The sequence below is a fragment of the Schistocerca gregaria genome, chromosome 2, assembly GCF_023897955.1.
Source record: "Schistocerca gregaria isolate iqSchGreg1 chromosome 2, iqSchGreg1.2, whole genome shotgun sequence".
Lineage (NCBI taxonomy): Eukaryota > Metazoa > Arthropoda > Insecta > Orthoptera > Acrididae > Schistocerca > Schistocerca gregaria.
The window spans coordinates 489,771,227-489,785,024 of record NC_064921.1 but is presented as its reverse complement, the minus strand read 5'-3'; the positions used below and the strand labels follow the sequence as shown (position 1 = coordinate 489,785,024).

The 13,798-nt window shown below is 37.4% G+C and overlaps 1 protein-coding gene across 1 annotated transcript in view; it reads left to right on the top strand.

The window, feature by feature from the left end:
* The first annotated feature begins 1,605 nt into the window (after positions 1-1,605).
* Positions 1,606-13,798, top strand: part of LOC126327695 (nuclear fragile X mental retardation-interacting protein 1) — a 138,483-nt gene continuing 126,290 nt past the window's right edge. The window contains exon 1 of the mRNA XM_049995907.1: positions 1,606-2,212. Coding sequence (XP_049851864.1) covers positions 1,727-2,212 — 486 coding nt within the window. The 5' untranslated portion in view covers positions 1,606-1,726. The remainder of the gene's footprint in view (positions 2,213-13,798) is intronic.

Genomic DNA, 13,798 nt, shown 5'->3' with positions numbered 1-13,798 from the left:
TTATGAAGGTGATGACTCTGGGTGCATGTGCAATCCACAAAAGTTTAATGAATTAGCACTAACAGTGGTTACAGACCGTTTAAAATAAAATGAGGCAGTGAAAACTGGGACTGCACACATTTGTACTGAATTCGAATCATTGTAAAACTTCCCTCCAAGCACCATAGCATATTCGTTACTGCTACATGACCATCTCATAAACTACACATTTCTCACAAGAATTATACAACGTTTACTATAAATATAGAGGTATTGCACCACATTGCGGTATTTCACTAAGATGTCTCACAGTGTAAACATTATTGTGGATATATAGGAGTTTTATGACAATTTGTGTTTAAGGATGTTGCATTCAATGCGATCTCTAACTGAGAATTAACAAAGTACTCCCCAATCGTTGCTTCACCCAAATGCTTTAGTACAACACAGTGTGCAAAGACTTCATGAACTGCAGCATGGTTGACTTGCTGGGATGCTGAGGGAATATTGCATGAAATAGTGGTGGCATCACTCCAGAAGACCATGAAAAGGTGTTGTGGCTGTGTGACATCTTCCCAAGAGCGCATCATTTAGAAATTTCAAAGAGTAAAACTGCCCACCAAATCAAAGATTCGAGCAAATGTATGTTAAAGACAACAACAGTTATATAGGTGCTTCAGATAATTATCAATAAATTATTCTATCTTTTAAAACTGAGTATTTATTTATTCATCTCATCTTATACCTATATTTATCATTAAACATTGTTTATGCAAATCATGAAGAACACTATTTATAATTTTAGATACCTTGTCTATATGATGCTGAAGTGGCAGCTGTCAGGAACCACCTGTAGCCAAGATCCCATGCACACTTCTCTGTATTCAGAAAAATTCCAGTTATTAAAATGTGGTCTGATGTGGATTCCTTATTTCGAAAATGAACTTTCTTCTTCTCCTCGGCGTCCTATTTTAACGGTACCAATAAATAATATCATGTGTGTAATTCTCTCCTCCTGCTGTACATCATTCTATGGCAATGAATTGATACTAGACTGTCCAGTAACCCTGCACCATAATTGTTGAAATTTGACAGTACTCTTTTTTCTGCTTTACTTGAATGCCTTACTATGTACAAAGTTCGAGCCTATAACCTATAGCTCACTGGGGTATCTGTGTAAGGAATTCAATTGACTGAGCATTTAAAGAGTTAAACGAAACAATGTTTGTTCAAAACAGACCGTTAGATAAATAACAGTGTTCACAGTAAGGTATTTGCAGTAATGTAATGATAGTTTAGTTAGTGTACTTAGATAGGCCTGTGTAAATAAATTGTGAAAATCTAAAGAATGAGATTGAACATCTATGACTACGTCTGGTGTAATTTTAACTGTGAAGACTATAATAACGAGAATAGTGCCGCGAAATCATCACAGCTTATCCTACTAATCGTTGTAGTTTCGTAGAGAAATGAATTGTCTGGTTCGTTCATTTTGGACAAATGACTACTCTACCATCCATAGCCCACTTGACTCTGCTGTTGTTTTAATAACTTTGTACGCAGCTGCAAGTTTAGTTTTATCTCTTTGCTTCTGTCGATCTTTGCGTTTGTTAAATGTGGTCCGCAGTGATTACTTGAAAGTTGAATATCTTTGATACTGTGGTGTTTGAGAGTCAGGAGACAGAACAGTAGCCGAAGTTGACGTTTGGAAGATAACGGGAGGGAGTACGCGCAGTGTAAGAACCGCATGGGTTTGGCGCGTGGCAGAGGTAGAGGAAAAGGCAGAGGCGGTGTTGTGAAACCGAAAAGTCGTGGGATTGCTGTGAAACCACCACCGTTGCTTGGGCGTCCTGCTCCTCCCCCGCCGATGGCGTTGCGTCCGCGAGGTTTGCCGGTTCCGCCGTTGCTCCCACGAATGAGACCTCCCCCTCCCGGATTGAGGCCTTCCCGGGGTATGCCAACTGCACCACTACCAATGTTAGGTCCTGGGAGACCAATCCATCCCCCCTTCCATCCAATACCTCCGCACCATGTTTCACCGCTCATGCCATTACGGCCTCCCATGCCACCACCATCGCTTATAAGATCAAGAGGACCTTTACCTATGCATAGTGGTACTTATCCTTCAACAATGTCATCACGTGGTAAATTCGGCGGAAAAAGAGGAGGAGTACGAGTAAATATTCCAAAAGGAGGCAAACTTAAAGGAAATGGCAAGAAGAACGAGTTTGAGGTTTGTGCAAGATGTTATTTACTATTTGTTCAGAATTTGCCTGGAGCTACAATATTTAACAAATAAAATAAATAAGGTTTTGATAGCGTAATGCAATTCTTTTTTGTTTATCAGATGTAAAAGCCTTGTGTTGCTACACAGCGATCTACGGACGACTAGTACCTTCAGGAGACGTTCGTAAGGCGTTGTTGTATCATCTGTAGCATTGCACTTTTATAATATCCTTATTGTTGTACTTTCGCGTGGCTTCTTTAAATTTAGCTCAATACTCAAATTTCGTTGTGGAATAAGTACAACTTATTCAAGTCGCCTTATTTTTATATAATATTTTCAAATGTGTAATGAATTATGTTCTCAAGATTACACAGTTACGTTGCATAAGGCAACAGTATTCCCTCATATTAATCCTCATAATTGATGCCATGCCTTGGGTGCTTCATCTCTCTGTGATGATAAACAAGCACCATCTGAATCATAACTTGTTATTACCGACTGGCAGTTTCAATCAGCGCCCCAATAGTGGTGTGAAAGTAAAAGTACCTAAGATCATCTGCGGCTCATATTGAAGCTGGTAGTTGGTAGTGAAAAGTTGTGATACAGGCATTGTTATTTTTCAGCTACCGATACCACAGTATATTATTAATTCACTTTCTTTGGCTCTATTGCTGACTCTTGATCTTCACCGCAGCATCTAACTGTAATTGTGCAATTTTTTCCCCTCATTTCCTTGAGTGCTGTCGTACTGCTGTACTAGTAGTTTACTGGTGCCGAGCTCCCAGTTGTCTTTCTGAATCAGTGCAAATTGAAAGGTAAAATAACAGATCTACTGATTGCAGTAACTCTGTCACAGTCTTTGGATACTGAATTGTCCTGTATTTCTTTGATGTGAAATGAGTGATGATCCAGTTCCAGATAAAATCACAGGTGCTGACCACTACTACTGTACTTTTTCATAAAAGCAAGGTTACTCTCATTACTTTTGTGGATAATTACTTCATTATATACTAGATGTGAACACCACTCTGACTTCTGCCAACTCTTAAGTGAACTCATAGTCAAAGTTTTCCATTTGTTTGTGTATTTATATTTGGTTTCTTCCCAATACATTCTGATGTTGCTGTCTGTTGCACTTAGCTAACTTTAAGATGTTTCGATACTTTGCATTACTTGGCTAATAGTTGTACTTGGAAAAGTCTAGATCACACAAATCACATTTATTGGTGACTGGTTTCAGTCCAAAGGTGGACTATCTTCAGATCATACTCCAAAGTTTGTGTGCGGAGATGGATCCATGTGTCATGAACTGCAGAAGCCTCCACATGCTGTCAACTGGCCAACACCAATAAATGTGATCTGTATGATCTAAACTATTTCACTAATTACAAATCTGTTGCTGTTTAATCCCAAAATGTTTTAAAAAATATGATTTAGCCATCAGCTCATATAATGCCAATCAACATACTATCATAAAATAGCTGTTAATCATTTGTGAAATGTAGAAATTGATAATTTGTGAAACTGAGTCCATAAGGTTGTTAGCCGTTTGGAATTGTTTACGCACAGTTGTGCTGGAGGGTTTCTTAGGTAACTGGCAAGTATCATCAGTTCACTAATGGATCAATAAGATACCAAATGCAGCTTTCAGACCTGAAGTATCATAATTATTGCTACACTAATAGTTGGTGGAATGTGCATTTGATTCCTTCATTTATTTAAAAGTAACACTTCCCAGTTTGACCTATATCCTTTTTGTTCCCATAGTAGTTTACTATTTGCCCCCGTACTATTGTCCACAGAACATGACTAAAATTAAGGAAGTAACTCATCGATATGAGAGTATTTTATAAGTAAATAGAGACAATAGAAAACCAACCACATTTGGGTGGAGACTGCTGTGCAATGCTTATGTATGTTTACTATTTTCTTTTATGTATATATTTCCCCAGTGTTACTCATTTTAGTTTTGTCTTCAGTGGTTGGCTCATTTACCAGGGATATTGGTTTACTTATACCCAAATTCCATTGTGATTGAAGAAATATGTGTATCAAAAACTTACATAAAGATCATTTATGATCCCAAATTAGTTGAATAGTTCCAAATGTAAAGGTGAAGTAAATACATATCTACATGTGTATACTGCAAACCACTGTGAGGTGCATGGCAGACGGTGCATCCTATTGTACAAGTTATTGGGGTCTCTTCCCACTCAATTCACAAATTATGGAAGAACGATTCTTTGAATACCTCTGTGCATTCAGTAATTATTCTGATCTTATCCTCACAGACACTAGTGAGTGATAGTGGGTTGTAGTATATTTCTAGGACAGTCATTTAAAGCTGGTTCTTGAAACTTCGTTCAGAGTTTATCACGGTAGGTTGTCTATCTTCAAAAGTCTTCCAGTTCAGTTCCTTCAGTATCTCTGTGATGCTCTCCCACAGATTAAATAAACCTGTGACCATTTGTTCGGCCCTTCTCTGTATACATTCAGTACCCATTTTTAGTCCTATTTTATGCGGGTCTCATACGCTTGAGCAGGGTTGACCGAAGTGTCCGATCCCACCCGTCGGCTTTGACCCATGATGTAACATTTTTGTGGTGTGTGACATCACGATGGTGCAAAATTTACTTTGTGAGAGTGTCATGTTTGTAGGTGTTGTTTTGATGCGATCAGTGGTGCTCTCTGGTGTTGTCTTATGGGTAGCATGTTACGTGGGGTATGGGGTTCATTTGCGCGATAGCATTGCACATGTGTGGTATCGGGATTGTGCCTTCAGCGGAATATTTTTCAGTGAGTTACCAATTTTGGTTTTGTTATTTTGACATTATTTTAGTTTTTTTCTGTTCGCCGTGTGTGAACTTTGGTAAATTGCTTTTTTTATGTCTTTGGTAGGTATGGATATGACTGACAAGGTCAACAGTTTTCAGTTGTTGGCAATGATGGGGGGACAGTGCGTTGTCTCTTAATAAAATTTCTTCAACTATTCGGACTTTTCTATGAAGTCGTGAAGTGACTTACTACACGTGTGCCACCTGTTTCAAACCATTTGTGTCTTAAGCATTAAACATTTTTGTCATAAATTATGCTACTGAAATAAAACCATGTGATAAAAATTTAGGAAATTGGGTACAAATTTTTAAAAGAATTATTAACCCCATGGCCAGGGGGCAATATAGTTCGGAAATACAGAAGCGTCCGATCCCATCCATCTGCATTGACCCATGACGTCACAGATATGGCGGAAACGACCATAAACCACGATTCCAATGTGGCGCATATAAAGTTGTTACATACACATTATGAGGACGAAAATACATTGAATAACAAACACACACACGTTCCACAAAAAGCCTAATGACACTAACGGGACAAGTGCGGGAAATAGGGGGTTTTTGGGTGGAGACAACCAAAATATAAACAAATTTACACACCCGCCCCCAAACAAAACCATCCAAAACGACCAAAAAAAATACGACATCACAAAACTTCCCAAATACCACTAAATACAATGTCATCTGGAATCGGTCACTTCACTTGACCTATATAGCTCAACAGCAACTCCTGACCCCATAAATTGGGATCGAACACTTCCCTTGACCTATTATCCTTATGACATCTCCACATACGGCCGTCCCTAGTCCGAGGCGCCGGAATTTTAAGTAAGCTTCATTTCTTCACGACATACTGAACGCTTCACGACTTCATCCAAAAATCCAAATAGTTGAAGAAAATTTATTAGAGACAATGCACTGTACCCCATCATAGCCGACAACTGAAAACTGTTGACCCTGTCAGTCATATCCATGCCTACCAGAGCCATAAAAAAAGCAATTTACCAAAATTCACACATGACGCCACACTCGCAAATTAAAGCAAAAACATACGTAACCCACCACCAGAGAGCACCACCGATCGCATCAAAACGACACCTACAAACACGCCACTCTCACAAGCTAAATTCCGCACCGTAGTGACGTCGCACACCAGAACAATCTTACTTCACAGGTCAAAGCCGATGGGTGGGATCGGACGCTTCGGTCGACCCCATAGTTCATATTCCCAGAAAGTTGGAAAAAGAATATGAAATTCTTGCACTGTTTGGAAGTGAGCAAGGAAACAAGTTTGTGGACCAACTAAAATCAAAAGTTTGACAGTTTTATGATGATGATGACTATAGCACGCTGTGTCATGGAGTTAGATTCAGTTTCTGTTAGAACTGAAGGACAGAAGAGAAAGGAGCAGGAATAACTCATTTTGCTTCCTGAAAGACCTATTGATAATCTATCTAGCTCACAGTGGAGCTAAAATTGAATTATCTAAGTTCTGTGAATTATGTCCAAATAGTGTGTCATTTCTTCTGGAACTCATTAAATTTGTGTATGTACAATACATCATAATGTTAAGCTAATGATAGAAGTCCAGTCCATGAATATTAATTGCCTGCTTTAAAAACTGTGTCTAGCTTAGAATCAAGAGCCTGCATGCCCCATCATTGTGAAAAATGCCCTGGGGAAGAAGTATTAGAACTATTTTTTGACAGATTCTTTCAAGGATTCCCTCAGGCATGACACTGTTGCTGTGCATGTTTCTTTGAAAGGCTGATTGAGCACCTAAAGAATACAATAGTGAAAATAAACTACTTCTATTACTTCAGTGACTACTTCTATTACTTCAGTGACTACTTCTATTACTTCAGTGACTACTTCTATTACTTCAGTGACTACTTCTATTACTTCAGTGACTACTTCTATTACTTCAGTGACCACTTCTATTACTTCAGTGACTGTTTTGGTGCTCAGTGCAAAAATTTCAAGAACTTCATAGACTTACGTAATTATGATCATGATTTTGGAAGCAAGACTGATTGGAACTTCTTTGGGACAAGCCATAGCAAATCACCATGTAAATGGTGGAAATAATTTTTGTGATGAGATGAGAATGTGAATGGCGCAATTAACTTCTTTTTCATTGAAAAGGTTGAAACTGAAATTGCAAGATAGCCTCAAGAAGAAAAGTTTTGAAAATGCCAAAACCAGTTCTGGGACAAGAGGCAGTCACCAATTTGTGTCGTGTGAAGAAAAAGGAATCCATATTAGCAAACTTTCAAATGATACAGCATCTTTTATAATTAACATTGGCCAGTCTGTCACAAGCTGCTTTGGGGAAAAGGTTTTGAATCTGCAACCTGGGCAATAGAGTATATCCTGTATTTGTGACAGTAAATGGTGGATCAGAAATATCAGTGACATATCACTTGAACAAGATGATGTGTTAATAGACTTCGTACATTCTGAAGGTCCTTCCATTTGTTCGATTGGCCAGATAGAAAAGACTATTGCTAAGTTCCAGAGCAGCGTATTGTAACCAACATTTCTGCCCTATATGCAGCACTGATGGGATGGCAGTACAAGCTTCCTTCGTGAAATTTATTCAGTACTGAAGAAAAATTTATGTCCAGGCAATAGCAAGGAGCAACTCAATCTTGGGAACTGGAACCTGTTTAAGAACCCTGTAACAGACTTGGGAACATGGCAGAGCAACCAGATTCAGGCTTGGCAACCTGTATGAGGAGACCCACCTGTTGCTGTTCTTGTGTGGCTATCAGATATGGCCCCATGGTGACACTTGCTGATTTCATTAAACTGCTAATAGCAGAGCTGCTACCATTCTTTTTCTTCCCAAATTGATTACTTGACTACCACCATGGACCAGTGAAAGTTTCCTGTTTATATGGTCTTAAAAACAATTTCTCATGCATCCATTTACATCAAATACATGTTTACCACTCGAAAGTTGTTTACGTGTTATTCCTCAGACAAAATATACATACTAGTACCTGACAGATAAAGATTTGCTTTTTCTAATGGGACTAGTCATAAAAAATTGACTGACTGCCATTTTGAGGTACTTGACCCAAAACATTGGTCAAAGTTGATGGTAATATTTAAAACACTCGGTCTGGGTCCATATGTCTCATATACTAAACAAACTTTAAAGTTAATATTTATCATGTTATCTTACGTCAGCTTTCTTAATAAAAAGGAACAAATATGGTGAAATATAAATGATTTAAGCAGGAGATATCAATGGTTGAATCTGGGGTGGCAAGCATACAATAATTTTCTTGCCCACTTTGCCACTTTGAGCAGCAGCTCTAGAAAATTTACTACCTCACTGACGTTGTCCATATTATATTTGAACTTGACACCAAAAGGCGAGTAGAAATACCAATTTTCAGATTCCTCACTACAATAGTCAGCTTATAAAATGTTATTAAACATGATTACTTATTCGTGATAATGTGCACATTGACTGAGGGACCTCCAAATTCAGCACATGTTTATCTATAACTTCACAGAACTTCCTTTGAGCTGTGCCTGCAACAATGGAAAGAGTTTGAACAAAGTTGGAGATAGTCAGGTGGGAATAATTTTTAAAACTGGCTGATTTGACATGCCTCTGCTACTTATATCACCATGAAACGCTGTAACTGTACATCATCTTATATTCCACACATCTGAGTGAAGTAAGCAATATATCATGGCATCCTTAATAAAGATGTATCGCAGTTGTGGTAGTTATAGCCCGAACTGTATTTTGTCATGTCTCTCATGCGTGTGAGCTGTGATGTTTATACAGGTTGTGCCCATAATGACCACAATTGTAAGATATCTTTATTAAGGATACTGTCAAATGTTACTTTCTCCACACAGATGTATGGAATATAAAATGTCATACAATTACAGTTTTTTCACTGTGACACAAGCAACAGAGGTAGCTTGAAAACTTTCAAAGGAATGATAGTAATTAACAGCTAAAGTGTGAAATAAAGTGATTATTAAAAAAGATAAAAATAAAGAAAAGCAGCCTATGCAGGAAACTGACTTCCTCAACAAATTAGCAGTGGCTGTGGACCCACTTATACAAAAGACTATTGATACACCTTAAGAAGGTCCTAATCCACCTTTAATATAGAATTTCTTACAAAATTTAATTTTTACATAATTATCTCACAGCATGTTCTCTAGGCCTACTTTCAATGCTTCAGACAGGAAAAAACATGCTTGGGTGCAGATGAATATGGATCACTGAAGCAAAGAATGTGGAAAGATGGAGTAATTGCTTGTATAAAAGTTAGAGCAGTTCACACATCACTTAAACTTATCAGGTTCAGGGAACACACAATGCTAAGAAGTTAATTTATCAAAATATTGTTCCATAAACACAACTCTCTGGCACTGTACCCGTGAGAGCATGAGGGGCCTCTATATATCAACACTGGTAAAATGTAAGACCTAACATTCTATTGCAAAATAATTTGGATATTTGGGCATCCTTACCATTTCATTTTTCTGTGTCAGACAAGCTGTTATCTTACTCACTCTGCGCTTTTAGGCAGACTTCAAATAGTTCCCTGTCACATGACATCACAGTTTATGTTGTATAAATGGTTGATAAATAACTGCTTAAACATGCACTATCCATGACTGAACTTATGTGATACTACTTATCTTAGTGATTTCTTCATTGTGCACTGAAAAACTGCTGTAATTTGTGAAGTGAACAGATTTACTGGAGTAAATCCAAAATTACACTTTTATCTGGGTGTTGCTTCCACTTGTGGGATAACATCAAAATTTGCTTAAGAAGTGGGAAGCAATGCAGTTTAAATGCATCTATTCTTACTGTTAGACTAATCTTGTTTTTGAGGACCTCGCAAGAGTGGTAAATAGGGGCTGTAAAATATTCCTAGTTTTCTCACTTAAGATGAGTGTCTGCCAATTCAGGATTTTTCATTACTTCCTTGATGCTCTCTCTCATGATTGAAATAAATGTGTGACTGTATGGGGTGCCATTCTTTGTGTATCTTAAATATCCCCTCTTAGTCCTATTTGTTATAGATTCTACAGTCTTCAGCTGTATTCAACAATGGATTGCGAGAGTGTTTCGAAAGCAATCTCCTTTGTAGACTGTCCGTAGTATCCCACCAGTGAACAGAAGTGTACCACCTTCTTTACTTAACATTGAACTGGACTGATGTCACCATTCAATTTTATGTCCCCACAAATTGTTGCATGCATTTGTAGAAGTTGACTAATTGCTGTAGTGACTCATTGATATGGTGCTATGGTTTCACATTTTCTCAGGTGCACCATTTTACATTTCTAAACATTTAAAAAAAGTTACTCATCTTTGTATCACTTTGAAAAGTCTGGAAAGTTATTAAGATCTGATAGATTACTGTGCAGGATTTTTCTCCTCCAGAAAATATTTAATTATAACTAACTGAATCATTTACAAAGTGTTTGGACTTAACTGCAGTTTCACACTTGTTGATAATCTCATTTCTGTAGTAAATCTGATTATACACAGTATTGCCATAAAGAAATTGTGACTGATGTGACAAGTATGTTGTTTTGGTAAGTGAATGGTTATCAGAAACTAAGGTGAATTATAGATATGACTCGTGAAAGTGCCAATGTTATATCAGTTGGTTTGCTGGTTGCTGTGTTCACTATTTACAATTATCATTGTTGTAAAACTGAAATGAAGCACCAGATGATACTGACAAAATTGGCATCTTGCATTAAATGTAGGTAAATGCAATGTATGCTCACTCATGCGATTCTTCTAAAGGAAGAGATTGATCAAATGGAGAAACCTGTGTAAATTTCATTTTCAGTCAGTATGTTGCTATGGTGATTGGATAACTTATATGGAAAACTTTAGGAAGAAAAAATAAAAACTAAGAAAATGAAAATTTGTAATGGGCTTTCGAAACCTTCATCCTATATTTTGGTGTAGGGATTTGAAGAGTTGGATAGAAATTGCAAGGGAGCAACATATGACTGATGTGGAAGCATTTTTAGTCTTTTGGGGGAATTTTGAGATAATATGTATGAAGACAGAAGTGTCTATCATAGTATGCATGATGAATTTCATGGAGTTGATATAATTTGAGCTAGATTTCTGCTGGACAAGGTAAGAAACTCCTTTCACTCCTTTTCAGTTGTGTACTGGGATAAATTGTTCTACTAAAGATGATTGTGAGATACAGGGTGAAGATTAATTTACAATAAGACTGAAACTCAAATGATGTCAAAATGAATAGTCACTGGCTGAGATTACATTGAAATACTTTAAAGCAGGGATTCCAGCTGAAGGGGCAGAAACTGTATTCTGTCAGTGTTGGCACATAAAATTATATACATTAACAAAGTGAGTATAAAGGTTCAAAGATTTGTTGGAGATTTGTCTGTTGTATAATGTAGGCATTTTGAATTCACCTTGCATTTTTTATAACAAAAAGATTGTTTTGTTATGAAAAGTTGTTAAATATGTCAACAATGTAGCATCAGGCTAAGTAACAGGTCATTGTATTACCACAGCCTTTATTTCCCATTCACATTCATGTTGTTTGGCTTTACCAACCAATAAATAGATTATCAGGTTTCAACCTAACCTAGACATTAGGCTACAGTACAGGTCAATCTGTCACCACCACAAAATAGTGTGTGTGTGTGTGTGTGTGTGTGTGTGTGTGTGTGTGTGTGTGTGTGTGCGTAGGGGGGGAGGATGTCTGCTATCATACTTCAGCTCTTACTTTTAATGTTCAGTCAGAAAGAGCCTACTGGGGGGGGGGGGGGGGGGGGGAGGGGGCTAGTATGAGTGTGACTGTTACTTATGCGAAGTGTCCTCTGCTCAAAAGCATGTGGAGTCTGTGAACTTCAACAAATCCCATCATGTTATACGGAGCCAGTCAAATTATACATCAGTTAACAGAAGCACCCAATTCAGGCCACATTTGTAAAGTATTAAAAAACTAAACTCTTCCCGAACATGCCCCGAAGGCCCAATGGCACTGACCTGCCACTGTGTCATCCTCAGCTCATAGGTGTCAGTGGATGTGGATATGGAGGGACATGTGTTCAGCACACCACTCCTTCGGTCGTATGTCAGTTTCCAAGACTGGAACCGCTACTTCTCAATCAAGTAGCTCCTCAGCTTGCCTCACAAGGGCTGATTGCACCTTGCTTGCCGACAGCGCTTGGCAGATCGGATGGTCACCCATCCCAGTGTTAGGCCAGCCAAACAGCTTTTAACTTAGATGATCTGATGGGAACCGGTGTTACCACAGTGGCAAGGCCGTTGACCTCAGTAAAGTATTACTACCAAAAACTTGTGAATGATGCTAACATACCCACATGGATCATTATTGGAATTACTTTGGCATTAGTTTATTGTTTACTAGCAATCTACTCCAGATTCGCACAAGTATCACACAGTGTCTAAGGCTAGATGACTTGTATGGTGAATCAGTCTGTTAAAGAAAACTATGGATCATTCCATATCAAATCAACAAATGAAAATATGATTTTCAGCCTGATCGTATTAGATTTATTTTAAATTAAGTATACATGCAATATTCATAAATAGTAACACAAAACAATTTTTTTCCTTTTTCTGATGAAAGTTTACTGAGTAATGTGATGATGAATAACAACAACAACAATAATAATAATAATAATAATAGTTTTTTTTACTTGGGCAACAACACTGATTTGCTCACAACTTATGTTCTAATGAGTTCATTTGAAAGCTCTTTTATAATTACCTGAAAATATGTATTCATTTTGTATTAAAACATCATTATTAAATTTATTGGATTTGGGAAAACTGCTTTTTTAAAGTTCTAAGAAACAGGACAAAAGATAGTTTTTCTTTATATGTTTTGGGAGTTTTAAGTAGGGATGAGTGTGGGATAACTATCAAATGTAATTTTATGTTTAAGATGTTGCTCCAAAACACCTTCAAAACTAATATATCTTAATTGTTAGGCCTACTTCTCATTAGCTGTCTGTTACTGTGTAGTTAATTGTGGGCATCAAAATAAAGTAGAAAATATAGTAAAAGAAACCCTCATCAGTGTCAAATAAAAAAAGTACTAATCACAAACCATAAAAAAATCAATGCAGCTGAATACCAGAGTTATGCCTAATCAGTCATTTATTACATCTTATTACTTCTTGAGATATGTTCACCCATTGGCAGTTTGAGGGTTAAAAATTACCTTTAGTTCCTTGCTACTAATTAAAAGAATGTCTTTGAGTGGGGAATTTGTAAGATTTGGATGGTCCATGTGGATGTATGGAGCTATCTGTAATTTAATCCTCTTCCTGATTTTTTTCCCAATTTCACAGGCTAACCACCATTGTTGATTATATTCACAAACAGTGACCTTGATCACCATCAACAACTGTCACTAATTCAATTTCGCTTTCAGTAGAATCCAGATACTTTTATTGTTGCTTTGTTCTTGCTTAAGTGAATAAAGGCATGGAGTTATTGTGTCCCTACAGTTGCGAACATTTCTCAAATATATCCATAAGTTCCATTATTAATTTCAGTGATCTTCCATAATAGCATACTTGAAACTGACCTCTTCTACACTATTGTTAGCAAAGGCTGTAGGATTTGATCTGTGTTTGGGTGCTGCAGACCTGCTTGGTTAGTCAGTTACGTGACTGTTCCACCAACACCATCGCTAGCTTTTGTACCATGAGAAGAGCAGGCTGAAAAATATCA